At 60.7% G+C, this 27,236-nt stretch overlaps 8 protein-coding genes across 8 annotated transcripts; 5 read left to right on the plus strand and 3 right to left on the minus strand.

Moving 5' to 3' along the window:
* Positions 1–435: 435 nt before the first annotated feature.
* THITE_132166 (histone H1-like protein) lies at positions 436–2,074 on the plus strand. Its single transcript, XM_003654332.1, has 6 exons — positions 436–652; positions 710–736; positions 903–925; positions 1,053–1,180; positions 1,237–1,457; positions 1,513–2,074. The coding sequence occupies exons 1-6, from the start codon at positions 572–574 to the stop codon at positions 1,693–1,695; spliced, it is 663 nt and encodes a 220-aa protein (XP_003654380.1). The 5' UTR covers positions 436–571; the 3' UTR covers positions 1,696–2,074.
* Positions 2,075–3,161: 1,087 nt separating this feature from the next.
* Positions 3,162–5,673, plus strand: THITE_2117359 (uncharacterized protein). The gene has a single exon (XM_003654333.1). It carries the CDS (start codon positions 3,256–3,258, stop codon positions 5,446–5,448), a length of 2,193 nt encoding a protein of 730 aa, XP_003654381.1. The 5' UTR covers positions 3,162–3,255; the 3' UTR covers positions 5,449–5,673.
* Positions 5,674–6,079: 406 nt separating this feature from the next.
* Positions 6,080–7,383, minus strand: THITE_2170668 (uncharacterized protein). The gene is made up of 2 exons (XM_003654334.1): positions 7,082–7,383; positions 6,080–6,999 (listed from the first exon to the last, which is right to left on the minus strand). The coding sequence occupies exons 1-2, from the start codon at positions 7,233–7,235 to the stop codon at positions 6,260–6,262; spliced, it is 894 nt and encodes a 297-aa protein (XP_003654382.1). The 5' UTR covers positions 7,236–7,383; the 3' UTR covers positions 6,080–6,259.
* A 6,184-nt stretch (positions 7,384–13,567) lies between these two features.
* THITE_2129842 (uncharacterized protein) lies at positions 13,568–14,373 on the plus strand (the record flags this gene model as incomplete). The annotated part of the gene is made up of 4 exons (XM_003654335.1): positions 13,568–13,715; positions 13,797–13,947; positions 14,078–14,175; positions 14,291–14,373. 4 exons carry the CDS (start codon positions 13,568–13,570, stop codon positions 14,371–14,373), a joined length of 480 nt encoding a protein of 159 aa, XP_003654383.1.
* A 233-nt stretch (positions 14,374–14,606) lies between these two features.
* Positions 14,607–16,216, minus strand: THITE_2117366 (uncharacterized protein). The gene has a single exon (XM_003654336.1). It carries the CDS (start codon positions 16,088–16,090, stop codon positions 14,738–14,740), a length of 1,353 nt encoding a protein of 450 aa, XP_003654384.1. The 5' UTR covers positions 16,091–16,216; the 3' UTR covers positions 14,607–14,737.
* Positions 16,217–18,006: 1,790 nt separating this feature from the next.
* On the plus strand, positions 18,007–20,559 carry THITE_2117367 (uncharacterized protein). Its single transcript, XM_003654337.1, has one exon. The coding sequence runs from the start codon at positions 18,470–18,472 to the stop codon at positions 20,546–20,548; it is 2,079 nt and encodes a 692-aa protein (XP_003654385.1). The 5' UTR covers positions 18,007–18,469; the 3' UTR covers positions 20,549–20,559.
* A 782-nt stretch (positions 20,560–21,341) lies between these two features.
* THITE_11301 (uncharacterized protein) lies at positions 21,342–23,157 on the minus strand (the record flags this gene model as incomplete). The annotated part of the gene is made up of 4 exons (XM_003654338.1): positions 21,342–22,026; positions 22,134–22,547; positions 22,657–22,974; positions 23,054–23,157. Coding segments are annotated over 4 exons (1,521 nt in total), but the record flags the coding sequence as incomplete, so codon positions are not given.
* A 2,199-nt stretch (positions 23,158–25,356) lies between these two features.
* On the plus strand, positions 25,357–27,015 carry THITE_2145295 (glycoside hydrolase family 43 protein; the record flags this gene model as incomplete). Its single annotated transcript, XM_003654339.1, has 5 exons — positions 25,357–25,461; positions 25,536–25,866; positions 25,939–26,033; positions 26,096–26,260; positions 26,320–27,015. 5 exons carry the CDS (start codon positions 25,357–25,359, stop codon positions 27,013–27,015), a joined length of 1,392 nt encoding a protein of 463 aa, XP_003654387.1.
* Positions 27,016–27,236: the final 221 nt, after the last annotated feature.

Here is a 27,236-nt window from a genome sequence, read left to right on the forward strand (position 1 = left end):
GTCGGGCATCATCTGAGTCCAAGTATCGGATGGGAGCCTGTTGAGTCAAGACGGAGTCACAGACTGCTGTACAGAAGGAAGGGAGGGGTTGGGCTCGGCTCGGAAGAGGTAGGATTGATCAATCAAGCTTATTCAACAAGATAACTAGATGCGACTTGAATCGAGGTGAAGAGTCAAGGACAGCATGCACAAGTGAAATATTAATACTGAAGGGCAAGCGTGTTGAGAGGTCTTGTAGTTGGGGCACGGACCATGAATGCCTTTAGTGCAGTTGTGAGCCTGGCACGGAAAATGCCCTGGAGTTGTGTCTGGAGTTTTGGCGCACGAGGCGCAATCAGCGCAATCAGTCGCGCGTGAGCAAGACCCCCCCGCTTCCACATATAAACATGAGGGTCAGCCCCCGAGCGCGACTGCCCTCCCACACCCTCCTGCTCCCGGTTTCTCTCGACTACACGACAAAAATACAACTTGATCGCGATATTTCTATCCGAAGCCGACTCTCCGATAATTGGAATTGCTTTTAGCCTCGCGAAAACGCTGCTTTAGTCGATTCACTTACACGCCAATCGCCATGCCTCCCAAGAAGACCGAAACGAAGAGCGAGGGCGCCGCCGCCGCGAAGCCCAAGTCGGCCTCTCACCCCTCGTACCAGGTGCGCACCTCCGACGGCGGGCTTCGAAGCTGTTTTTGGGTCGCTAACATTTTTTAGGATATGATCACCGACGCCATCATCGCTGTATTTCATCCCGTTTCCTTTTTTCACCTGCCGCATATGGTGCTGGCGCGAGTCTCTGGCTCGCGGGGCAATGCGCATCATTGTGTCGCATATGCGTCACCACACTCTTCACCATATGCCTCGCCTACGAGGATGACCAATATGCTGACTGCCCTCTGAATTGCAGCTCAAGGACCGCAACGGCTCTAGGTAAGCGCCTTCCAACTCGTCTTATCTACCATATCAAAGGACCAAAGAGGCGGCGCGCGGTCGCGTTTGCCCTTTGTGTTTTCCCCCGTGTCGCCGTCTCACCACCAGGAATGCTAACCCTTCACAGCCGCCAGTCGCTCAAGAAATATGTCCGCGCCAACCATGCCATCAACGTTAGTGATGCGATGTTCGACTCTCTCTTCAACAAGGCCCTGAAGGCCGGCGTTGAGAAGGGTGTCTTCGAGCAGCCCAAGGGTAAGCAGTCCGCCGCTCGTTCAGTGTGTCGCCTCCTGTGTTCTAATGGCCCGTAGGTCCTTCGGGTGGCACCAAGCTCGCAAGGAAGGCCGCCAAGCCTGCAGCCCCCAAGAAGGCTGCGGCGCCCAAGAAGGAGTCGGCTGCGAAGAAGGAGGGTAAGGAGAAGAAGCCAGCCGCTAAGAAGGCCGCTCCCAAGAAGGAGCCCGCCGCGAAGGAGGCCAAGGAGAAGAAGCCCGCCGCTCCCAAGAAGGAGAAGAAGGCTGCAGCCCCGAAGAAGGTGAGCAGCTTTGCTTCGTTCCACATGCTACCAACGGCCGGCTAATTCCTCGCAGGCTCAGGCGGCGCCCGCCGTTGTAGATAAGCCTACTGTTCTGACCAAGACCAAGTCCGGCCGCGTGGCTAAGACAGCCGCCAAGCCTGCCGCGCCCAAGAAGGCGGCTCCCAAGAAGGCTGCGGCGCCGAAGAAGGAGAAGACACCGAAGAAGACAGAGAAGGCGGAAGCGGCATCGGCATGATGCGCTTGCGCTTCCTTCCTGTCATGACGTCTTTTCCTGTTCTTATGACGTGTGGGGCTGCTTTTATCTCGCTCGGCGTTCATGGTGGGATTTAGGAGTCATTTTGGGGGATAGCATTGGGCACCGACGCGCTCATGAGCGAGCGGGGAACACAGTGATGGTTTTGCACACGAGATCGCCTCGTGGTCTACGTCTGGATGCTTGATCTGCTGGAAGAGGCCTGCTCGGGCCAGCATACCACCACTTCCTGCACTGGAACGACCTTGCGCCATTAACCGGCGAGCTGCGCCGTCATTGCCACGCTACAGGGCGGAACGGTACGCTGTATAGTAAGACAGACTCCTCGGAGAGCGGATGGGCGTTGGGGTCAGGCACGGGCGGCGGCCGCTCTCGATAGGGGCGTATCATTCAGGGGTCGGCCCGAAGGACTGGGATTGTAATTATACCAAATGAATTGTTTTGCGCGCTATAATTGCTCGAAACGCACATCCTCATTCACAAGCGGTGTTGTGTTCCACCGCGCCTAAGGCGCCGCTCGGGAGACGCGAGTTGTCACCTGTTGACATTTTCCTGAGCCACCCGCCCCGTGTTCGCGTCATTTTTGTTTCAGCCGTCCTGCCATACCTGGCGTGTGCTGGTATGAAGGAAGCCACGTGTATGTCTAAGGTTCTTTCACCTGTTGTTTGCCTCCCTTTCGATCTTGGAGAGGAGGGTGATGGGAGGTAGGTGCCCGCTCTGAACTGTGCACTGACTTGATCCAAGTCCATCATCCACGCCTACCCTCGTCTGCTGCGTGCACAGCTGCCTCGACCGCTAAAGATTCGATAAGCCGTAGAAACCTTCCAGACTTCAAGGTGTAACATGGAATTTAGCTTGTGCGCAAGCCACATTTCTGCCTCGAGTTTCAACAACTTGACGCTGCACAAATGCGATTCAGCCACGGCTTTGGATTCCGTCCCATCCCTCGAAGGACACGGAGCTCTCGGGTAAGCGCTCGACCTTGAGAGCTGGCGAGTTGGTGGGGCAGCAAGCTTATCGGCATGCCCCACTGCGGGTCCCTTCTGCCACGCAGCACAATCGAACGGATGCGGAAGGCCCAGTCGGAAGCTCGGGCAGCGGGGTGGTCCGCCACACCCCACCACCAACTGCATGTCAACGACAAGCCTCCGGGGACTGCGACTGTCCCGAGTGAGTGCCTGGCTGGCCAACTGTCCGCTGTCCAGGCACCAAGGTGACGAACTCGATCTTCCGCTCGTCTCGGTTGCGCCAAGAAGCAAACGCAGCCGAGCAACTTACGATCAATTGCAGACACCCTCGTCCGTTGCCAGCGGTGCGCCAACCCAAATCCGGAGCACCCGGTGCGAGGTTCATCCCCACGGTCGTCGATTTGCGTATTGGATGCCGAGCCGGATTGCAGCAAACACTCCCGACAGCAATGGGCTCCTCAGACAGCTCCTGACTCTCAGCTAAGGAACTTCACCTACCCAGCTGAGCAAGTGCTCCATTGCGTCTTCCCAATCATACGCCCGGTTGCCACGCTTCTCCGCGCAACTTCCAACAATGGCCCAGCCGCCATCCTTCGGTTCCAACAATCCGTTTCGCCGCAAAGCCCCGGTCCCCTCCGCGCCTGTCATCTCATCTTCGCCATTCGCCGAAGTTGACACACCGAACCCGCCCACCCCTGAGATTACATCGGCGCTGCCACCAGCGGACCGGTTTCGGAACCAGCTGCAGGCACTCGCTGGCCCGAGTCAGCCGCCGCCCGCTACAAGTTTCCAAAAGGCAAAGGTCGTCAAAAGAGTGCGCGTACAGTCGCCTCCGCCGCCGTCACCCGAGTCTCCTGAGCCGCCGGATCGATTTTCGTCGGTCGACAATGAAGATGATGAGAGCGTTAGTAGCGACGACGCCAGCGAACAGCTGGATCCGTTCACATCCGCAGCGTCCGCAGGCGCATCCGACGTTTCCGATAGAGAAGACGAGCATCAGCCGGCACCGTCAGGCCGTCCGCCGCCAAATCCGTTCCAGAAGACGCTGCGAGATCTGGAGGAGGGAGCGACAACACATCCGACGCAAGACTCAGGAGCCGCACCAGGAACAAGGGGTGCGCTGGACGTTGGCGCGTTCGGGCGGTTATTATTGACAGGACAGACCGGCAGTTCGGAATCGTCGCAGTCCGCAGTGCCGTACGCCCAGAATGCTCGGTCTCCGCCGTCACTGAGCGGTGATGGCGCGAGTGCGACCGACGCAACCCCTGCCCCGCGCCAATCCATCCCGGACACGTTTCAAGCCGAACAGGACACGTCTCGAACATCTCAAGAAGCGTCTGAACGAGGACTGGAGGATGAACGACGCAGGCAGACAAGCAAGGATCGGCCAAGTTTGCAATCGGCTCCCTCCATCGCAAAGAAGCCGCCACCGCCTCCGAGCTCTCGGCATGGGAAGCTGATCAATCCCGGGGCGGGCGGCGGTGAGGCAAAAAGGGTGGACGCAAGGGCAATGCCGCCATTGCCGAGTCCACGGAGAACTGCGCCTGTGCCCCTCGCGTCCCCGTCAATGCAGGGATCGCCAACTCCCTCAGATGTTCACAAGCCGCTCCCACCCGCTCCGCTGAGATCGCCTGCGGAGGAGGAAAGCGAGAGCGTGTGTGATCGCGAAGCGGCCGGCAAGCTACCCGAGCCCGAGTTCGAGACGGGACTGAACATCATCATGCCGCCCAGACCGCCCACTCCACCGAACGTGTCCCATGCGAGGTCAGGCGCACCTAACGCAGCAGTATCTCAGGGGCAGCCGACCAAAAAGCCGGTTCCTCCACCGAGGCGGCAGCCCCATGGGCGAACAGAGAGCAAAACCAGCTCTGGCGCAACGTCGATGACTCACCAAGATGACACGGATTCCTCGTTACGGCGGTCCTCGTTTGAGTCGACCAGATCACGCTCCTCCAGCCTGCGCGTCAGCGTCCACGCCCCTGCACCGCCTCCGCCGCGGCGGCCTAGTCATCCGCCGCGCGCTCCCAGCTCGCATGCTTCGCCGCCGCCGCCAGAGCCCCATTCCATCTCTGAGCCGCCACCTATGCTCACCCCGCTTGTTGTGGACACCCCTCCTCCGATGAGCGACACCCCGACCAGCAGCGCCAGCACCAGCAGCAGCGGAAGGGAGCCCGCTCCCGCCGCTCTCTCCATCTCTCATGTCCCAGCACCGCTTGCCCCCCCGGCAGGAACCGACGCGTCCTCGAACCACCTGCCGGGCCACGCGAAACTTGCACCCCCGCCGCCACCACCGGCGCGGAACCCCTCTGTTCGCGCTAAACGACCGCCCGCCGGTAGCACGCCTGCTGCGTCCGACGGGGCGCCGGCAAGGCGGCCGAGCGGCGCCAGCCGGGCCAAGGACGGGCCTACGCCGCCGCCGCCGCCCAGGCACAGGGTTAGCAGTCGTGGGAGCGTGGACGGATCTACCCTCGCTGCTGGTGCTGCTGCTACTGCTACCGCTGCCACTGCCACCGGTGCTGGAGGAGGCGGAGGCGGTGGTGGTATTGGTAGTGGCAATGGGAGGGCGGCTGAGACGCAGACGGGGGTGAACCTGGCGGCTGTGGCTGAGAATGGGGGGGTGGATGTTGGTGGACCCAACCCAGAAGAACCGGCGATGGCGTCGGAGTCGGCTGCGGGGCATATACTGGCCGATTTGAGCGCGCTGCAGAGGGAGGTGGATGCGCTGCGCGGGCAGTATGAGAAGGCGGCGCAGGGGCTGGGCGGGTGATTCTACCTCACAACCTTGCCTGCGGCGGGAACGCGTCTTAGGCAAGATGGACTGACTGGCCTTGCCATCCACATCGCGCGGCGCGCGAGCCGTAGCTTGCAGATGTCCGGTGGGGGTGGGACTGGCGGGTGGCCTATATAAGCATTGCTGAAACGGATGGGGATGGCTTGGGAGAGAGGTGCATTACAGTACCCCATCTTCACGCGTAGGGGTTCTACCACCGGGGTCTGTCTCCGCGGTGCCGGGCGGGGTCGGGTAGATGAGGCATGTCGGTATGATGCTGTACGGTTATGTGTATATGATATCCATTGGTTTGCCTATCTATGGCTGGGTGGTAGAGCGTGCATTTAAACTTGGACTTCTTGGCGTTGTCTTGAAGCCACCCTAGCCGTGGGTTGGTTGGGCTTGAAGCTTGATGTGGGATATGAGGGAGACGTGATTTCTTGCGCAATGACAATGTCGATGGTCCCGCCTCCAAAGGTGTGGTTCAAAACAATGCTTCGGAGGGTTTGCTCTGTCTCTGACAGGAATGTGGGAATATTGTATTCTAGGTGGGATTCGAGGAACATCTTAAAGCAACGGGAAATACCTCTTCATAGTCGCATGTACACATTGTAAGACAAATGATTTTGGGTATGTCATATCCGAGCACATTATTTTCAAGTCCGCAAGTTACGTAGCAAGAGACTCTTGGTTGTCTCTTTGAATCGCCCTTAGTCCCAAACCAAACCTAAACGCCATCGCTATGCTGCCGTACATTTAAGGAACATCACATCGACACCGCGCCAGGACTCAGCAAAACCGCAAACGGTCAACGACCAGCCCGCACAGCAGCCCCCTGGGCGCCCAGTCCGCCAGCCGGGATCGGCCCACTATGTCTCCCCGTGGCGAGCTGCCTCATCTGTGCCACGGCCTTCGCATTCTTGGATTTCCTTCCCTCACCCGCGGCGACGTAGTCCCGGAACCACTGTTCCTCAGCGCCGCTCAGCGGCAGGCTGGCCAGCTCCTTGCCCCGCGCGCCGACCGCCTCGGGATGCTCCAGCACCGACGCGACCAGCTTCTCGAACAGCAGGCGGCGCGTGTGCTCGGGGAAGGTGCGGGAGAAGTACAGCGCCTCGGTGACGCTGGTGCGGGCGAGGGCGCCGAAGAGCAGCTCGAGCGCGTCGGCGGTCTGCAGCACGGGGCGGACGGTGTGGTAGTAGGCCAGGGGCAGGCTGTAGTCGTCGGCCTCGGCGTGGCGGACGAGCACGGCGACGATGTCGTCGGCGAACTCGGCGGGCAGCGACGGGTGCGCGAGGTGCTGCAGCGCGAACTTGAACTCGTGCCGGTCCATGTGCCACAGCCCGCGCATCAGGATCTGGTAGTTCTGCGGCAGCGCCGCCTCCTCGGCCAGCGCCTCCGCCAGCTGCGACCGCGCGCCCCGCACCGCGTCGTAGTCGAGCAGGAGGTAGTAGAGGACGGACAGCTTGGCGTGCGGCGACACCTTGCTGGCGCAGATTTGCTGGTGCAGGGCGCGCAGGCCGTTGTCGCCTCGCGGGGGGTATGCTTTGCCTGTGGTTGTAGTAATAGTCAGTTCAGTTCAACACGGAATATGTGCTGCTTGCTCAGAGACCGCCTGCTGAAGGAGGCGTACTTTCGGTGATTCCCAGCGCCTTCAACACGCGGTCGATGAACAGCACGCCATCGAAGGTTTTGCGGAACGTCTCAATCTCCCGCACGCCGCTTTGGTCGTATGGTTTTGGGCCGTCCGTGGGGAATGCGGCGGCAAACTGCGAGAAGTCCAGCATTGTTGTGGCTTGAGGATTCCGCTGCTTCAGGACTCGGGCCAGGCTTGAAGCTTGGCAGGTGGTTGAGGAATGTCTTTGGGAAAACTCACTCAAGCAAGGGTCATCAAGCAAGGCAGTGGTGGATCCAATTGATGCAACCTAAATGATCGATTTCAATACTGTGTAACTCCAGCATGTTAGTGTTGAGCTAGTGCATTCATTGCAGCGCGATACATTTAACGGAGTTTCTGTCACGTGATCTCGCGCCTGGTCACGCACAGATAACGGAAATGCGCGGGCGTGGCTTGGACTGCTGTGGCTGATTGTTGATTGTTTACCCTGTGCCTGCGGGGCTCGCAGCGACCGCAGCGGTGTCGCTTTCGCGCGCCTGCCGTTTTGGAAGCACGCAACGAACCGAGCCGACCACTTTTTTGCGGTAGCCTTCCGCACTGCTGCAAGTACAATTCAGCTTCCAGCTTCTTCTTCGTGTGAATATCTGCGAGACATTTTGCTCTCGCCCTTTTTTTTTCCCCTTCAGATACCAAAGATACCCCATCGCCATGTCGACGCGGCCGTCGCGGCGGGCTGCAGCCCGGCGGCAGGTGGTCGTCGATTCCTCGGACGAGGACTCGGCAGACACGCCCCAGGCCGCCGCCGAGGACAGCGGTGACGATTTTACCCCTGCACCGGCACCCAGCCCGCGCCGCGCAACCCAGAGCAGCAGGAGGAGGACGACAACAACTTCGACGTCGGCGTCCGCGGAGGCGCCCGACCCAGCAGCACCCCCCAAGCGTCGTGGGCGCCCACCTAAGAAGAGCAGCGTTGCGCCTCCCTCCATCGTTGAGCCCAGCGAGGTGTTCGATCCCGACCAGACGGCAGCCACAGCGACGACGACAACGACCACGGCCACGACGGCCCCAGACGATGAAGATGCACCGCGCAAGAAGCCCGCCCAGGCCAAGCGGAGGAGTGTCGCGCCGCGAGCCAGCAAGTCGGCGACCCCCGAACTGGAACCTCCGCTGATGACGCCGAAGCCCTCGGTGTCGCCCGCGGCTGCGCAACTGCACAGCGTTCCTTTTGCCGACATAACGTCGGCCATCGTGAATGAAAAGCGTCGCTTGGAAGACGAGACTGTGCTTGCAGCCTCCAAGCCCGTCAAGGCCATGGACACCATTCTCGAGAAGCCCATGGACATCATGCTCAAGTCGCGCACCATGACCATGCCCATTGTGGAGGATACCGGGCCGAAGCCACGCATCGTCATTACCTATCTCATCTTGACCAACTTCAAGAGCTATGCCGGGCGCCAGGAGGTGGGGCCCTTCCACGCTTCTTTCTCTTCGGTTGTCGGCCCCAATGGCTCTGGCAAGTCCAATGTCATCGACTCGTTGCTGTTCGTGTTTGGCTTCCGTGCCAGCAAGATGAGGCAAGGCAAGATTTCCGCCCTGATCCACAATTCGGCCCAGCACCCCAACCTCGACTTCTGCGAGGTTGCAGTGCACTTCTGCGAGGTCATGGACCTGCCCGGCGGGGGCCACGAAGTCATTCCGAACTCGGAGCTCGTCATCTCGCGCAAGGCCTTCAAAAACAACTCGAGCCAATACTACATCAATGGCAAGGCATCCAACTTCACCACGGTTACTACGCTGCTACGCGATCGCGGCGTCGATCTCGACCACAAGCGCTTCCTGATTCTGCAGGGCGAGGTCGAATCGATCGCTCAGATGAAACCCAAGGCCGCCAACGAGCACGAAGACGGCCTTCTCGAGTACCTGGAGGACATCATTGGCACATCCAAGTACAAGACGCCGATCGAGGAGGCGGCTGCTGAGGTCGAGACCCTGAACGAGATCTGCCTCGAGAAGAGCGGCCGCGTACAGCACGTGGAGAAGGAGAAGAACAGTCTCGAGGACAAGAAGGAGAAGGCGCTGGCGTACATCCGCGACGAAAACGAGCTAGCCATGAAGCAGTCCGCCCTGTACCAGCTCTATGTCAGCGAATGTGATGACAACATCGCTGTCACCGAGGAGGCCATCGGCCAGATGCAAGCAGAACTCGACGTTGAGCTGGAGAAGCATCACGGCAGCGAGCAGATTATCAAGCAGCTGGAGAAGGCCTACTCGAAAGGCAGCAAGGAGTATGACGCGCAAGAGAAGGAGGCGCAGGCCCTTATCAGGGAGATGACCAAGTTCGACCAAGAGCGCGTCAAGTTCGACGAGAAGCGGAAGTTTCTGGCGGACAAGCGGAAGAAGCTGGAGAAGACCATCGCCAACGCCGAAGGCTCCGCCTTCGAAGCCGAGCAGACCATTGAGCAGTGCGCCATGGAGATCGAGACGCGGGCGGCCGAGATTGTGTCCCTCGAGCAGAGCATCAAGAAGGAGGAGGCAGAGCTGGCCGCCATTCGCGACAGTCTGAAAGGGAAGACGCAGCATCTCTCTGACCAGATCGCTGCCAAGCAAAAGTCGCTCGAACCCTGGAAAGAGAAGATCAATCAAAAGCAGTCGGCGATTGCTGTCGCCGAGAGCGAGATGGCCATTCTCCGAGAAAAGGCCAACGCCGGCGCTGTTGCGCTCGAGGAGATGGAAGCCAAGATCGCCGCCATCGAGGAGAGCCGGGCAGCCAAGGCGGAGGAACTCAAGCAGTGCCAGGTTGACAAGGCCGCCTTGCAGAAGGAGGGCAGGAGGGCCGTGGCCGAGTTGGACAAGCTTGCAGAAGAGGAGCCCAAATTACGCGCACAGCTCTCGAACGCCCGGCAGAAGGCCGACGAGGCCCGGTCGAGCCTCTCGGCCACCCAGACGCAGGGCAACGTTCTCGCCGCTCTGATGCGCATGAAAGAATCGGGACGCATCGACGGATTCCACGGCCGGGCTGGGCAACCTCGGCACCATCGACCAGATGTACGACGTTGCTATATCCACGGCCTGTGGTGCACTTGACAATTTCGTCACGGACACGGTCGAAGCTGCCCAACAATGCATCGAATACCTCAGGAAGACCAACCTCGGCCGCGGCAACTTTATTTGTCTGGACAAGCTTCGAGCCCGCGACCTCTCTCCCATCGAGACGCCCGAGAACGCCCCCCGCTTGTTTGACCTCGTCAAGCCCAAGCACGAAAGGTTCCGGCCGGCTTTTTATCATGCGCTCCAAGACACTCTAGTGGCCAAGGACCTGGCACAGGCCAACCGCATCGCCTACGGTGCTAAGAGATGGCGCGTCGTCACCCTGGCTGGCGAGCTGATCGACAAGTCTGGTACCATGTCCGGCGGCGGTACCACGGTCAAGAAGGGTCTCATGTCTTCCAAGCTCGTGGCCGACACCACCAAGGAGCAGGTGGCCAAACTAGAGGCGGACCGGGACGCGCTGGAACAGACGTTCCAGGAGTTCCAGGAGCGCCAGCGAGAGCTTGAGGCTCGAATCCGCTCGCTGAAGGAGCAGATTCCCGAACTCGACACCAAGATGCAAAAGATCAACCTCGAATTGGAAAGCTCAGCAAGGAATTTGGCGGATGCCCAGCGCAGGGTCAAAGAACTCAGCCGCGAGCACCAGCCGTCCAAGACCGATGACAACCGCATCGTTGCCCTGGAGAAGGAGATCGCCAAGCTGAACAAAGAGGTTGAGAAACTGCATGGCGAGACTTCGAGTGTCGAAGATGAAATCAAGACGCTCCAGGATAAGATCATGGAGGTTGGTGGCGAAAAGCTGCGCGCCCAGAGAGCCAAGGTGGATGCGCTTAAAGAGGAAATATCCTCGCAGAACGAGCAGGTGTCCAACGCCGAGGTGCGCAAGGCTAAGGCAGAAAAGCAAAAAGTGAAGCTCGCGAAGGACCACGCAAAGGCCTCCAAGGAGCTCGAGGCTGCCATCCAGGAGTCCGAGCACCTCGAGGCGGAGATCCAGAACCAAGGGAACAAGGCCGAGGACTTCCGTACCCGGGTTGAAGAAGCTCAGGAAGCTCTAGCAGCCAAGAAACGAGAGCTGGCCGAGATGAAGGCTGAGCTCGACGAGAAGACTGCTGAGCTCAACGAGACGCGCGCGGTCGAGATTGAGATGCGCAACAAGCTGGAAGAGAACCAAAAAGTCCTCGCCGAGAACCAGAAGAAACGGCGCTTCTGGGAGGAAAAGCTGTCCAAGTTGACACTCCAGAACATCGCCGACCTGGAGACCGGCAGTGGCTCCGGTGCGCCTCCGCGCCGGGCGGCGCAGGACGACGACGACGAAGATGTCAACATGGAGGATGCTGACGCGCAGTTGCAAGCCGAGGCCGAGCATGCCACAGCCACCATGACCCAATCGACCCACGGCCAGCGCGAGTCCGCGCCCTTGGAGCTTCCACGATACAGCAAGGACGAGCTGGCTGGCATGAACAAGAAGGACCTGGTGGCCGAGATTGCGGCGCTCGAGGAAAAGACGCAGAATGTCAACGTCGACCTCGGCGTGCTGGAGGAGTACCGCCGCCGCGTGGAGGAGCACGCCGCGCGGTCCTCGGACTTGGCGAGCGCGGTCGCGCAGCGCGACGCAGCCAAGAAGCGGTGCGACGATCTCCGGCGGCTGCGCCTCGAGGGCTTCATGGAGGGCTTCAGCACCATCTCGCTGCGCCTCAAGGAGATGTACCAGATGATCACCATGGGCGGCAACGCCGAGCTGGAGCTGGTCGACTCCCTGGACCCGTTCAGCGAGGGCATCCTCTTCAGCGTCATGCCGCCCAAAAAGTCGTGGAAGAACATCAGCAACCTGTCCGGCGGTGAGAAGACGCTCAGCTCCCTGGCGCTGGTGTTTGCGCTGCACCACTACAAGCCGACGCCGCTGTATGTCATGGACGAGATCGACGCGGCGCTGGACTTCCGGAACGTGAGTACCTCTACCCCCAAAATCAACAACAATCATGAAGCTAACCAGCCACGCTGCGTGCCAGGTCTCCATCGTGGCGAACTACATCAAGGAGCGCACCAAGAACGCCCAGTTCATCGTCATCTCCCTGCGCAACAACATGTTCGAGCTCGCCGCCCGCCTCGTCGGCGTCTACAAGGTCAACCACATGACCAAGAGCGTCACGATCGAGAACAGGGACTACATCCACGGCAGGGGCCAGCAGCAGCAGCAGCAGCAGCAGCAGCAGCAGCAGCAGGGCTCGCAGCAAGCAGGGCAGAGACACACGCAGCTGCCACAGCAACAGCAACAGGTTCGTGCTTCTGTTCTTCCGCACCGTCTAAGATGAAATCCCACGCGCCACGGCACGGCATCTGTATCCTGTGTTGTGTTTTGGTTTGCATCAATTGTTTGTTTATCTCGGTATGAGCTGGGCACTGCTTTGCCTCTTCATGTCCTTTATTTTCTTTTTTATTTTACCCCCGGGCCGGGGGCAGTGGAGCACAGGAGGACTCTGCGCTGTTGGCGTGTTCCAGTTGTTAATCATGCGGGCCGTCCGATTCAGATTCCTCCTACGCCTGGAACCCTTCCTCGTTCGCGTTACTTCTCGTGAGGTTTCTTTCCCGGGGTTTGGTTGGCTTCCCTGTGGGGCAGGGGAGACCGTGCTGTGTGGGTTGTTGGCTGGGCGGGTTGGATGGGTTCTGGGTAGAAGGGCTCGCTGTGTTGGGTTGGACCCAGGCTGGCTTCGAGAATGAAGGAATGTAGGAACGTGGGGCATGGGAAGGGAGGATGGCTTCAAGAGCGGTTATTATTTGTGTGGCCGGGTGGGTGGGAATAGGGGTGGGGGATAGAGGGACAATGCCTGGCTGATGCGCAACTTGTGTATGTCGTTATGAAATATCGTATGTTTTTTTCATGCCTCCCCTCCTTGCTTTGTTCGACGAAGGCGAGGGCTGTTGTTTTTCTTTTGGCTTGGCGGGACTGCTCTCGATCGAGCCTTCATCGTGCGATGTTTACATCTCTGGTATGACGTCAGGGGTCTGATGGCGGCTGTGTTTACGTTGACATTGCATGCGTTGCTGCCATGCGCTTTGTTCTGCTCAGTTTTGGTGTGCGGTGGAATTGACGGCCGTGCTGTGGGACCCGAGGGCATGTGTGGGCATAAGAGGGCCTGTGTTTGTTGTGTTAGGGTGCACGAAGGACCTGGGGTGTGGGGGGGATCCAAAGCCGCTGGTCTCACAGAACGGGATTTTAAGTAGGGCTTATTATCAAGATGGCTACGCTGGGCTTGAAGGGCAGCAGTGTGTTGCGGCAGAGCGGTGTTCTCTGCATATAAGAGGGCAGGCGGGTGGGCGCTGGCGGTTCAGGGAAGGAAGGGGTGTGCCTGCCTGACTGGGTGTTGTTGATTGTAGGAAGATGTTGGAGACACCACACGCACCACCGCGCCGGACAAGCATCGTTCAGCATCATCGCCAGCAGCAGAATCAAGCATGGCCACGGTCCTTGCGCTCTTTGCAGCGACGGCTGCGACCGCAGCAGCAGTCGCGGTTCCCGAGCTCGGCGCCGGCGCCGCCGGCGGAGTTGTCGTCAGGAACATTACTCCTCCCGCCCACGGCGGGGGGTTCGTCAAACACTGCTGTATGTTTCTCGCAAAGGGGGTGGTGGGAGGGGGGTTGGGAGGAACGGAGGGATAGGTCTCTGGCTGACGGGCAGAAAAAGACACCTACGAGGTAGGCGAGCGCGGCGAGCTGGTGGGCCGCCTTCTGGCAAAGTGCGGCGACGATGAGCGCTTCGACCTGCTGCACAACATGTGGCTCGACCTCAACTACTGCCTGGGCAATTACGACGGCCAGCTGGTCTGGCAGGACGGGTAGGTTGTTCCTGGATTCTGTCGGGTTGTCGGCTGTTTGCTCTCGGGGTGGTAGTAGGTCATAGGGGCGGGGACGAGAGAGTGTTGGCTGACACTGTCATCGAAATAACAGCGGCAACGCAGTCTCCAGCTGCCGGGACTGCGCGAGTCGGGAGTTTGATACGCAGTGGATTGAGTGCCAGTGCAGAAATACAAAGTTCAACTGGCAGAATACTGCGCTGGATCTGAGTAAGTGCTGGCTTTGTGTTCCGTTCGTTCTCTCTCTCTCTCGCCTGCTCCGTGTGCACAGCTAGCTGGGCTCCGTAGGTACAGGATGCGGACGGCTGATGGAGGGTGGAACTAGACGTTAGCGTCCGCTACGACGAGAATTTCCATGTGCTGGCGTGCTTCCAGCATCTTGGGGTTCGGGATGATCCGACGGCTTGACGGGCGGGTGGGAAAGCAACGCTGGAGGACTGATGTGCCAGGGCTGGGACCTGCGCGCGCCGCGGACGGACGATCGGTGTGTTCAGTCGTTGATTTTGGCATCTAGAATTACATATTGCCTTGTTTTCAAACTACCTAGCATAGCATATGGTGAAAGTGAGAAGTTATGCATCAGCATCAAGTCATACCGACCGCATATCTATTCCACAGGATCCCTCACAGCTCAATCGCACACGGCGTAAGTTTGGCTTAACAACTTTAAAATAACCCTTCCTGCTTGCTCGCAGAGTGGCTAAAACTCCGAATATTCTTCTCGGAAACGCTGCCTCGGTGCTCAGCTCCCAACCCCACTCCGGAGCGCTGTTCACCGCCCCCTCAACCGCTCCCGCCACCCGCCCTTCTCGAATAACCACAAGGCCTCCGTTGCATACGCCTTACTGCTCAGATGCCCCTTCCCTTCGGGCTGCCCCGCTTCCTCCTCGAGGCTCTCCAGCACCCGCCCCTCGCGGAAGCACCTCCACAGGGCGAACGCCAGATCGTCCTCCTCGCCATCTCTGCCTTCAATCCCCACACCCCAGTCGCCCCGCCCGAGACGGTACAGCATCCTCCCAAGGGTCTGATAGGCCAAGCACCTCTGCGCGGGCACCGCCGACCGCGCCAGCCGCGCGAGCTCGGGGATGGTGTAACCGGCCGCCTCGGGGGCCTCGGCGTGGTGGTGCAGGCCCTTGGTGACGGGTATGGCGCGGCTGACGCGGGGCGGTAGGAGCTGGCCGCGGAAGTCGAAGCGGAGGGCCGAGACGGGGAGCGAGTCCTGGCCCGGATAGTAGGGCGATTCGCGGTCGGCGTCCGAGTCCGGGGTCGGGATGGGTGCCATCCAGGCCAGCTTGGACGGGTCGCGGGGGAGGCTGGGGAAGAATTTTTTGTGCATGGTTTCGAGAAAATCGGGGTCCGCGGGATCGAGGTCGGGGACGGTGGGCGGGTGGGGGAAGTGCGTGTTCCGAGGGCCATCCTGGAGCGTGGTGCTGTCGGGTTGAGATTTGGAAGCGTCGGCTTTGGGCCGAGACAAGCTCTTCACAGGGAAGAGGCCAGGTGGGGGTACCGGCGGAGGAGCGTCTTCGTCAAAGGTAACTGTCTTTTTGGGCTTTTTATCGTCGCGCCTAGCTTCGGACGCCTGGGTCGCCTCGGACGCCTGGGTCGCCTCGGACGCCTGGGTCGCCTCGGACGCTCCCTCAGGCGCGTCCTCCACGGTGGCGTGTCGTGAGACCGCGGGGGCTGAGTCGTTCGCGCGGCTCGAGGTCTTGCTAGAGGCCTCGTTATCGAAAGGTGATGGACCAGCTTGCTCGTCGAGATTCGCGCGTTTCAGCAGCATCTGGATGAACTTGGGGTCCAAGCTGTTGTAGAGCTCCTTCTGCGCCTCGGCTATCTGATCGGGCGACATGGAATCCAACACGGCCTTGTTTTCCTCATCGATTCCCCGTCGCTCGTCAAGTTCTGCATTTTTCCGAAACGGCGTGCCATCTCTGCCCGGCGGCGGTTTCGGATTCCCGTCGGTCGACGATTTCCCTTGTCGCTGCTGCTGCTGCTTGAAGGCCGAGACTCGCTTTTTGGGCGCGGGGAACCCGGTGGCGGATGGCGCTGGGGCGGTGGGAAAGCTCGGCGGTGGAATTTCGCTGGTATCTCTCTCTTGAACGTCGAATATCCTCAACGTGCTGTCCATTTTTGCAGACCTGCCTGGTTTGGGCTGATTCCAAAAGGCCGGGCCTGGGGAGAGGGGAGCAAGGTGAGCAAGCAGCCGCCACCTCCGAAGGCGCCTTATCTTATCACATCAAAGGCCACCCCACCTCTAAATAAAGTACTCCGTACTGTGTGAGTATTCGGTGCCGGATACTTCAGGGACAAGTTGGAGGAACCTTCAAGCAAGCAGGTTCCAGACAGAATACCGTGTACGGATTACTCCGTACATCGCACAAACAGGAAACTTACCCAAGTGAAACTCGTTTTAGGACAGCAGCAGCCACATCGACATTGAGCTCTTGTCCAGATCGCACCCGACGGAGCAATCCAGCCCAAGAACAGCTCCTGACAGGCATGCTAGTGAAGTCGCAAGTGCGACTTCATTTCTCTCATTCCTCTCCGTCTACAAGCAAACACACTCAACGCTTAACGTGCAGTGGGTGGACATCTGAGGCCTCGGGCGATCGGTTCCTTGAGGTGCTTGGCCTGCAGCTTGCAATCGCGAGTCCCAGCCGCGGCGCGCGTAACTCCCTAGCCCCCCGCGCGTGCGTCAGTTTGGGTTGTCTGGACCCCTGCTCCTCGGTGCAGATGTTTTGTCGGTCGAATGCGGAGGGCCGCAGCCCACAATGTCACGCAGCATCCACCACACCGCATTCGAAACGGAGGGGGAGGGGGTGAGGGAGGGGCCGCCAACCAACAGGGTTCGTGCCCCGCCAGTACCTCGGTACCTGCCTCATACTGTGCAGAACGCGCCGCATGAAGCCTCTTCCGCGCTCTCGGCTCGGCACCCGTGGCCTGGCCCCACCCGCGGGTCTGAACGAACGGCAAGTTAGCCCAGATCCCTGTCACACCTTAAAAAGGCGATAGCCCAAACAAACTGATTCCTCGTGCGCTCTGTTGTGCAGGCGGTTGTTTCTGTTTCCCGGTGCGCCGCTTGGTAACAGCAAGTAACTGCACAGTGAGGTACAGGGCCTGGTTGATGGTGGATCTCACATCTTTTCCGTCTCGGCACTGTATTCCGTACACGCACACCGCACTCTGTACGGAGTATTCCGTACATTTCATACATTGTTGACAGTCCATACCACTTGAAGATTACAAGCGCTGCAGCATCATCACGCCCCTATCAACCGTTCCCCGTTGCCAGCTGGGTGGAATGCCCGTCCTTGGCGTCGTTTATCCCGTTCCCCTTTCTGGTTGTCGCTTGGTTCCAATCTGCAACCTGCCCTTCCCCCTTCACTGGCCATGGCTCGGTCAATGCGTCCATCCCCCGATTTCCCATCCCGGTGTTTCCATCCACGTCTCCAATCTGTCCATGTTCGTTCGCCCTCCGCCCTCGTGATTCCCCGCCCTGGCCTGGACCCCTTGGCTTCTCCCTCGGCGCCAGTCGAGCTGGTCAGCCCGCGAGCATCGAGCTGGTGTTTTAATTCGCCTTTTCCAGAACAAAATTTCCCTTGCATCCTGTGACTTACCTGACTGAGGCGGTCATGGCCCCGATTTTTCCTCGCAAGCTGCGAAGTAATAAAGTTCCAAAACCTGAGCCCATCCCCATCGTCTCTTCGCCCCTTCGCACCCTAAATTCCCCGTTCCTCTCCTCATTCTCTTCCCACTTCCAACACACTGCACAACCACCGACTTTCGAGAGCGCAGTGTGCAAAATCCATCTAGACCGCCACTCCTTCCTACTTTCTGCATCTCGCAAACATCATTTTGAGATTCAGCAGAGTCTGCCGAATTGAATCGTACATACCGATCGCCTGCATCCCTGCGCGCTGGGCCTTGGTTTGCACTTTTTGTTTCGGTCGCCGACCGTCGTCGGGTTTGCGAGCGTTGGCGGAACTGAAGGCATTCAGAAGCCGCAACTCCACCTCTGCAGCTGAACCCCCGAAGTACCTCCCCCAGGCGCGCCGCCCTACCGGCCCTGGCGCTCGGGCCACATCCCAGCCGACCAGCACCGGCCAATCGAACCAACCACAAGGCCTCGTCGATTCTGCAGCTCTTCCCCAAACGCGCGGGTGCCTCCCAACGCTGGGGCCAGGCAGCCTATCAGAAGCAACAACGGCATCCCGGGGTTGACCAGCTCTTTAAAGCTGTTTTCAGCATCGCCGATTGGTGTTCTTTTGTTACTTTTATATAGTTTGCCTGTGTTGTCGGCGGCCCTCGTGCTGCCGCTTTGTCGGAGTCTCTTGCCACGCATTGTTGGCAAAGTTAGGCACAACGCGGCGGTGGCTCAGCAGGGGGCGTGACGGCGGAGGGCTGAGAGACTCTCTCTTTCCTCCTCTTTTTCCCGCCTCCCGCGGCGCTCCTGCCCTTGCCGAGCACCGCTGAACAGTCAGGCATGGCAGCTAGTGGCGGACTGGACATGGCGCTGCAACAGCAACAGCAACACCAACACCAACAACAACCTCGGCTGCAGTACAGCTCGTCACCGTCGCTCTCGTCGCCGCCGTCGGCACTGTCGGAGCCTGGCTCTCCGGCGCGCGTCATCAACGCCGTCATCAACGCCGGCCGCGCCAACATTGAGATGGACGAGATCATCGTCGAACCCAGCTCCGCAGCTCAGTTCGGCATCATGCAGCAACTCCACCCCTCCGAACCACCCTCGAACGTCCCGCTGACCGCCGCCGGTCTTCCAAGAAAGAAGCCCGGCCGCAAGCCCGGCAGCACCCTCAAGCCGAAGGTCCCCCCCGCCGATGGCAGCTCCACCAACGCCGACCAGCCCAAGCAGCGGCGGCCGCGGAAGCCCAAGGATCCCAATGCCCCTCCCGTCCAGAGGAAACGCAAGGCGGCCGCCGCCGAAGGTAGCGACGCCACCTCCGAGCCGGACGCGAGGTCCGTCTCGGGCCCGCCTCGGCAGACCAAGATCACCGAGCTCACACCGATGCGCATGGCCCTGGACGCGCGGTCCCCGCCCGTCGATATCGGCTTCGCCCCGCCGATCCCGAAGCGGGAGAGCGGCTCGAGTTCCATGAACATGCAGAACCTTCTGAACGAGGAGCCCCAGCCGAAACCTCCGCCCGCCGCCCCTGCGAGGCAGATGTACGACCCCATCAGGAGCAATTACGATCCGATCCGGGAATCCATGGCGGCGCGTGACCCGTACGGCACGGGACCGCTTGGCTCGCCCCGCGCACCCGCCCAGGCTGTCAACCGGGCCAGCGCGTCGCCCTCGATCGCAAGCTTGGTAGACCCGCAGCCTGTTGCCCCCGTCATCTCCCCCCGCCCGTCCCATACGTCGTACACAAACCCGGCGCCCCAGCCGCGTTTCCACGATTCGGCGTCCTCCTTGCCTCCCTCGCCGTCGCACGCCGTACGGAGCACTCCTCAACCTCTACCCAAGCCCGCCCTCGCCGACGCAAGGCGTCCTCCACCGCCGCCTGCGGCCCAAACATCGACCAACAAGGCCGAATCGAAGACGACGTCTTTCACCAGCATGACGAGTCTCCCAAGCGCCACGTCCGCTGCTGCGACACCAGCGGCAGCGCCGCCAGCGCCGCCGCAGAGCAAGAAGATCGCGGCCGTGGTCCAGCAGGAGCGCGAGTCGAACAAAAAGGCCCGCAGCAGCTCGTCGTCCTCGCCTAAAATTAGCAGCCTCCGCGACGCGCTCCCTCCGCTCCCCGGCGGGGAGCGATCCATCCTCGACTTCGGCAAGGCGCGTCCCGGCGAGGAGGTCGAGGCGCCCAGCATCTCGCTGCGTATCCCCATCAACCCGGGCGAGACCAACAAGTACGTCAACTTCATGCGCATGGCCGAGGAGCGCTACGGCTGGGATGCGCTACATCCACGCCTGGCCGCGAGCCGCGAGCGCAAGGCGCGCATTGCCGCGGCGACGGCCGCGCTGGAGCGGAACGGCAGCGGGCGGGACTCGGGCGAGGATATGGACGAGGACATCCTGCAGGGGTCGGACGCCGGCGAGAGCAACGTGGAGATGGGCGGGACAGGCGCCGCGAACGGCAACGGGGCACCGGCGAAGCCGCCAAGGAAAAAGCGCAACTTCAAGGAGGACGAGTACGACAGGGACGACGACTTCGTGGACGACTCGGAACTGCTCTGGGAGGAACAGGCGGCCGCCAGCAAGGACGGCTTCTTCGTCTACTCTGGGCCCCTGGTCCCGGAGGTCGAGAAGCCTGCCGTCTCGCAGGACAGACCGAGACGGGGCCGCGGCGGGCGCGGGAGGGGAGGCAGGGGCGGCGCAACCAGGGGCGAAGGAACGGGGCGCGGGAGAGGCGGCGGGCCGGGCTCGCGTGGCGGCACGGTCCGCAAGCCGCGGATTACAAAGCTCGAGAAGGAGCAGCGCGATCGCGAGAAGGCCGAGCGCGAAAAGCTGGCGCAGATGGCGTCCAAGTCGGGCGCCGGCGCCGCGGCGGCTGCCGCCGGTCTGTTGTCGCTCAATGGGACGCCTGCGCCGGGTCAGGGCGCGGTGCCCGGGATGGCCATGTGAGATTTCTGTGTTATGCGTTGCATTACGGGTTGTACATGGCTATGGGGGCTGTGGTAATTTTGGGAGGTTCCGGAGTCTGGTTTTGCTTTCCCCTCGACGGAGTCGGAGGGTGTATCATTAGGGGTAACACACAACTCGGGCGGGAAGGCGTCTGCAGGTCGGGGCGTCGGGTGCTGTGAAGTCTGTCCATGGATTTGGGAGACGCGACTCGGTTGGGGCTGCGACTTTGCTGCTAGTGTGCTATTGGCTCGTTACTTTGAAGCTTGGTTTGGGTGCTGTTGGCGTGCGTGAATCACCGCGCCCAGAGATCCCGGCAACAGACGGGAGAGGGAATGAGAGAGGACCTGCGAGCCAATGCGAAGAGGGATGGGTTAGCTAGCTCCACAGGCGTGGTCGCACTCAAAGCGTAGCCAAATGAAAACTACGTCGAAAGCTCGAAACAAACCTTGGGTGAGATGAGGGTGTCTGCACCTGAACACTGATGCATTTTGTGGCATAGCTTGCATACTGTGCACATGTCAAGGTCAGGCCAACATGAGATCGAATGTCTTCTCAGAATCCCATTCTTTAAGTTGCACATATATGATATATTCAGGATGTTTCTATGCAAGATATGCAGCTCCAGCGTCAGCATAGCTCCTTTTTCTCCCCGTCTAAAGACCAACCCGTATATATGTCCTAGGTCCTGCACAGCTGAGTATCAGCATCAGCACTTCTCCTGGTCGTCCCCTTTTACTGCACCCTCCTCCGCAACCACTACCGTTACGCCTCCCTCGCCACCCCCATCCCTCGCCCTCCTCTCCGTCCTCTCCCTCCTGGCCGCCAGTTTCGCTAGCCGCCGCTCCGCCGCCGCCCTCTCCTCCCGCATCTGCTGTATCACCTTGCTGCGGTCCCGGATCCGCTCGCCGTACCGGTAGAACGCGAACGGGATCGGCACCAGCAGCACCTCGAGCAGGCCGAGCAGGGTGCCGGCCCACTGCGGGGTCAGCGCGTCGTACATGGCGGGGCCGGCGAGCGGCAGCGCGGCGCCGAAGACGGAGCGCATGACGGCGTTGCCCGCCAGCGCCGACGCCGCGTAGATGCCGTACGCCCCGGCCAGGTAGTTGGACCCGTAGATGAAGGACAGCGTGTTGCCCATGCCGAAGGGCACGCCGAACGCGATCGGCACCAGCGCGGGGATCGACGCCGGCAGGCACGTCCAGCTGAACACCAGCTGGCCCAGCGGCGTCAGCACCGCCCCGATGCTCATCACCAGCGCCGTCGCCTCCGGCGCCGCCCGCCCCGTGTCCGGGTCCGTCTTGCCCGCCCCGTTGATCAGTCGCCGCCAGACGGGCTCGAGCGCGATGGCGATCAGCGTGCCGATGCCGATGCCCAGGAAGGCGAGGCCCGACATGGACACCGTCCAGCCCCGGTGCTGCGTGAAGACGATCGGGTAGGCGACGAAGCAGAGGTAGAGGATGCCGTAGATGACGGAGATCCTAAGGAAGGGGGAGGGTGTGTCAGTGGTGGTCTGAAGGAATGAAGGCTGGGTTATGTTTGTCTTGCTGGTCAGGGGGTGCGTAAGGCGAAGAAGGGGTAGCTATACCAGATGTTGAAGAACCACAGGATGGGCTCCGTCGCGGCCAGCACGAACGGGCGGCTGAGGTTGATCTTGAGCAGCTCGAGCGTCGAGATGCGCTGGTCGTGGCGGCACCACCACCGGTCGTCGCCCGTCTCCTTGCGCATGCGGGCCGCCTTCTTCTTCAGCAGCGCCGGGGCGTACGTCTCCTTCACCAAGGCCAGCATCAACACTGCAACGCCGGCCAGGATTAGGGCCAACCAGTTTCCCCACCGCCAGCCCAGGTTCTCGTACACAAAGCCGCCGATCAGGGGCCCCGTGACCGGCCCGTTCAGCGGCGCGATGCTGTATATCGACATGCACAGCGCGAGCGACTCGCGGCCGGCGATGTCGACAACGGTGCCGGGGCTGTTCGAAATCATGGCCGCGCCAAACAACGCTCTGCGTCCGCCGTCAGCCGAGTCCGAGCCCCAAAACCTCATCTCCTTGCTCATAATAATAACATATCATTCTACACCCCTTCCTTACGGGCGGCGTGTTGCGAACGTACCCAAAGAACCGCACGACCACCATAGCCGCCAGGCTCTGCGCCAGCGCGCACGGCACGATCAGGACGACGAACACGCCCATGCAGACCAGGTACACGACGCGGCGGCCGTAGAGCTCGCTCATGGGCGCGACCACGACGCTGCCGGCGGCCAGGCCCAGCAGGTAGCTGGTCAGGCCGAGGGTGGCGACGCTGCGGCTGGCGACGCCGAACTCGGCCATCAGCCCCGGGATGGTGGCCGTGTAGCTCGTGCTGTACAGCACCACCACCCAGCTGGCGTACGACACGGCCAGGATGGTGTAGCCGCGGTACCAGAGCGGCCTGGTCTTTTGTCTCAGCGAGCGGCGGGGGGGTGGGGTGTGGCAAGGGGGAAGGGAAGGAAAGGGGTGAGGATAATTACCAGTTGCGAGGGTTTTCTGGGTCGTCGTCGTCCAGCGTCACTTCGAAGTCTGGCGGGCGGGAGGCGGCCGAGGTGATGGACGTGCGGGTGCGGGCGAGGCTGAGGGCGTGGTCTGGGCCTAGTCCATGGCTGGCAGAGTTGTTGTTGTTGTCGTCGTCGTCGTCATCGCCGCCGTCATTGTCTGGTGAGGAGGGCCCGATCCGCTCGGCGGCGGAGATGGTCTGGCCGAGGGCGTGCTCGAGCGGCGAGAGCGGGTCTGTGTGAGTCGAGGAGGAACGGGAGCGGGACGGGGTGGAGGAGGAGGTGGTGGTCTTGAAGTGGGCGTCGATGCGAGACTCCTTGTCGGGGAGACTCTGTTCAAGCGTTGTGCTCGAGGTGTCCCCGGGAACAGGTGCCTGTTTCTCTAGGTCTGGTACTTCTCGTGCCATAGTCACTAGTGACTTCGGTCCGGGCTCTGCGAGCAGCGAGCCTGAGGGCAACAAAATTTTACACTTCAGGGACACCACGCGGACGCGTCCACACGATAATTCCCAAGGCAGACACAACCATACCACGGCGGATGGGGGAAAATAAGTCCTTGATAGTGCAAACGCTTACAAATCGAGTGTTCACTAAACGGGAGTCGTATCAAGCGCGTGAGATGTCCCAACAACAGCCGCGGCGCAACAACAGTGGGAATCAGACTGGAAAAGAGAGATGAGCCAGCAAGTGATCCCTCGCAAAGGGGGGGTCTCCTTCTCGGGAGTAAGCCGGACCCAAGCCGGGTGCGGGTCTGCAGAAAGGGTTCGAGCCGAGCTACGCGCCATGAGAGTCGGATGGCGGCACCCGGTGCCGACCCTCCTTCAACCCCGATCGCCCGCTCCCTCTGCGCAACTGTGTAGTCTAGTGCATACGACTGCAGTGGAAAGCGCATGTGTTCGATTCTCGTCTTCCCACTTTTCTACCCTCTCTGGCCGAGGAAAAGAAGGCCCTTACCACGGCGCCAGCGGGGGGTTGGCCGCCTGCTTGTTGGAGGGCCCATCTTGAGGGTGGAGGCACCGTGTTGGTTCGGAAGACTTTACCCCTGTCGAGCCCGCTTCGCGGAGAACTCCCGAATCCTGGTGTTTCTCTCCCGGGTGGAGAAGGCCGACCAGACCGCTGCAGTTGACCGACTATGTAGACTTCACAAGGAACCAGAGGCTGCATTTCTCGACCGCGGTATTCGGATGAGAAGGAAACCGCAAGCGACTGGGCTCGGACTGCCAGAGCGCCATCCAAAGTACCAGGCATGTAAGCACTCCCACAACACCCCAAACAGAAAAAGGAAATAGGGCAGCCCTCCGATGATGACAAACGCTGTGCATGGGAAAATTGGGATGAAAAGTGGGCAAGGCCTCGTGGGGCTCCACCTGCTTTCCAGCACGCAGCGCCCCGGCCTGCCAAGGCATGCAAGGGGGTGGGGCCACGGGCTCCGCAGTTCGGAGCGGAAGTCGGCACTGCGCGGCTTGCGCTGGCGCTGAGCTAGTGTGGAACGCGGAACGCCGGCTTATCACCGTTGTCACACCGCGGCGTTCGGCGACCTGTGCCAGAGCGTGCAAATTGGAGCACTACCGGGACCGGAACCGGGCCCTGTGGGGACCGGATGCAGCCCCGAGCCTGACCTCCGTCAGAGGAAGGCGTGTCCGATGCCAACGTTTGGCACCTACCCACTTGCACACAGTAGACAGCCACCTACCGTCAGTGTTAGGTTAGCCATTCATTGGCTGTTGCGACTGGGAGCTTATTCATTGCAACGATTTCCTTCCGGCGGTTCCTCGTGTGTTCAAGAGGCGAATGAAGCTTTGTCCTTTCGACGCCTAGTCCACACTACAAAGTAGGTAGGTAAGTTGTTCTCCCTGAGAACCTAAACCGTGACCGGAATCAGCCGACGCTTGAGAATGAAATTTAGTGTGTATATACCAAGTACACTGCACCGCATTAGCCAAGCTCCTCGCTTCTCAAAGAATGCTACCGCGCCGTTGCGCTGGCCTCTCCTGACGGGATAAAAGCGGGTTAAATATATGGAATACGTAGTAGCCGGTTCTATTCGACGGCAAAACCTGGTCCACGAACCCGCTGCGCGCTTCGGACCACATTCTCAAACCGGTGGCGGACGAAGAACGAGATGAGTGAATATTTGTATAACGGAACCGAGACCCACGCAGCCCTCTCTGTTTCGTTCTCATCATGGACTTCTCGTCGTTGGTGATGATGAGCCTGCGATTGGAGCCGGCGACCGTGTGAGTGCTGCATGCCTACGGTAACAGACGCAAACACCAAAAAGAATGCGCCACTTCCATGTCCTCGGGTTCTCCCTGCTGGGGACGCTGCTCTTCCCAGGCGCCACCTACGCAAGCTTGCAGATTGTCCCGGGCGCAACTTGGACGGCCGTGAGCGAATCCCTACCAACCCAGCCCCCATCTCCTCACGCGTACACCACCGTATGCTTACACACCTCTCGCAGTCCAACGGTGAGCACCTCAACGCCCACGGCGCCGGCGTCATCCGCGTCAACGGCACCTTCTACCTGATCGGCGAGGACAAGTCGGACGGCTCGGCCTTCAAGAACGTCAACTGCTACTCGTCCCGGGACCTGGTGCAATGGACCTACGAGGGCGCCCTGCTGTCGCGCACCGGCTCCGGCGACCTGGGCCCGAACCGCATCATCGAGCGGCCCAAAGTCATCTACAACGACAAGACGGGCAAGTACGTCATGTGGATGCACGTCGACAGCAGCGACTACGGCGAGGCAAAGGTCGGCGTCGCGGTTGGGGATACCGTGTGCGGAGCCTACAGTGAGTCCTGGTGCTTGACTGTGTTTCGCTGCGAAAAGGGGGAGTTATGAAATGCTGACGAGTGGCATGCAGAATATCAGAGAAGTTTCCAGCCGCTAGGGTTCGAGAGCCGAGACATGAACTTGTTCAAGGACGACGATGGGACAGCATACCTGCTCACGGAAGACGTTCGTGTCTCTCCTATATGCCTTTTCACATTCACAACACACCCCAAGCTCACAAGCCACAGCGCAAGAACGGTCTGCGCATCGATAAGCTGACAGCCGACTACCTCGATGTCGCCGAGGCCACCTATCTGTGGAAAGATCACATCGAGGCCCCGGCCATGATCAAGCTCAACGGGCGGTACTACATGTTCGGCAGCCACCTGACAGGCTGGGACCCGAACGACAACGTCAGTAGCCCACCGTCTCCCATCATTTTCTCATCAGGCAATCACTCACCTCCCCCCAGGTCTACAGCACCTCTACCTCGCTTACATCGGGCTGGTCGGCCTGGGCGACCTTCGCCGACAAGGGCTCCAACACGTACGACTCGCAGACCAATTACATCCTCAACTTCGGCTCCGCCGACTCCCCCGCCAACATCATGTACATGGGCGACCGCTGGGTATCCAAGAACCTGCAGTCGTCCACCTACGTCTGGCTACCCCTAACCATCTCGGGCACGACCGTGACGCTCAAAAACCGCGCCTCCTGGGTCCCCAACGTCAACCCCTCCAGCACCAGCAGCACCTGGTCCGCGGCCCCGGCGCAGACCAGCTACGACCCGACGGCCAGCGGCGTGGGCACGTACGCCAACTCGGCGCGCACCGTCTCGTGCTCCGCCTGCGCCGGCGGCTCGGCGGCCGGCTACCTGGGCGGCAGCGCCGACGGGCAGGTGCGCGTGGCCGGCGTGCGCAGCGACGCCGACGTCGTCTCGACGGTGCAGCTGCGCTACGCCAACGGCGACTCCACCCCGCGCTACGCCGGCGTGGCCGTCAATGGGGGGCAGAAGATCAAGGTCGCGTTCGAGCCGACCGCCGGCAAGGTCGCGACCAGCGTGGTGCATGTGCCGCTGCGCAGCGGGAGCGGGAATGAGATCGTCATTGGCGGGGTCGATGGCGGGTGGGCGCCGGATGTGGATTGGTTGGTTGTCCCTGTTTCTTGAAGGGGGGGCGACGCGGGTGATGGACGGGAGGAGGGTTGGTTTTCGAGGGAGATAGGAGAGGCTGCTGGCCTGGTGGCATTCGGCATGACACCGTGTGTTATGTACCCACATTCGGGGTGCTGCTCCGGCGCGTCCATGTACATGCACAGGTGCGTAGGTACACACATACGCCCATACATGGGGAGAACATGCTGCACATGCCTGAATGCGTGCTTGGACGG

The sequence above is a fragment of the Thermothielavioides terrestris genome, chromosome 3, assembly GCF_000226115.1.
Source record: "Thermothielavioides terrestris NRRL 8126 chromosome 3, complete sequence".
Lineage (NCBI taxonomy): Eukaryota > Fungi > Ascomycota > Sordariomycetes > Sordariales > Chaetomiaceae > Thermothielavioides > Thermothielavioides terrestris.

Coding starts and splice junctions, on each gene's coding strand:
- THITE_132166 (XM_003654332.1), top strand. CDS start 572: ATGCCTCCCAAGAAGACCGAAACGAAGAGCGAGGGCGCCGCCGCCGCG. Junction 737..902: donor TCACCGACGCCATCATCGCT/GTATTTCATCCC, acceptor TCTGAATTGCAG/CTCAAGGACCGCAACGGCTC. Junction 926..1,052: donor AAGGACCGCAACGGCTCTAG/GTAAGCGCCTTC, acceptor AACCCTTCACAG/CCGCCAGTCGCTCAAGAAAT.
- THITE_2117359 (XM_003654333.1), top strand. CDS start 3,256: ATGGCCCAGCCGCCATCCTTCGGTTCCAACAATCCGTTTCGCCGCAAA.
- THITE_2170668 (XM_003654334.1), bottom strand. CDS start 7,235: ATGCTGGACTTCTCGCAGTTTGCCGCCGCATTCCCCACGGACGGCCCA. Junction 7,000..7,081: donor GGCGCTGGGAATCACCGAAA/GTACGCCTCCTT, acceptor CTACAACCACAG/GCAAAGCATACCCCCCGCGA.
- THITE_2117366 (XM_003654336.1), bottom strand. CDS start 16,090: ATGGACAGCACGTTGAGGATATTCGACGTTCAAGAGAGAGATACCAGC.
- THITE_2117367 (XM_003654337.1), top strand. CDS start 18,470: ATGGCGCTGCAACAGCAACAGCAACACCAACACCAACAACAACCTCGG.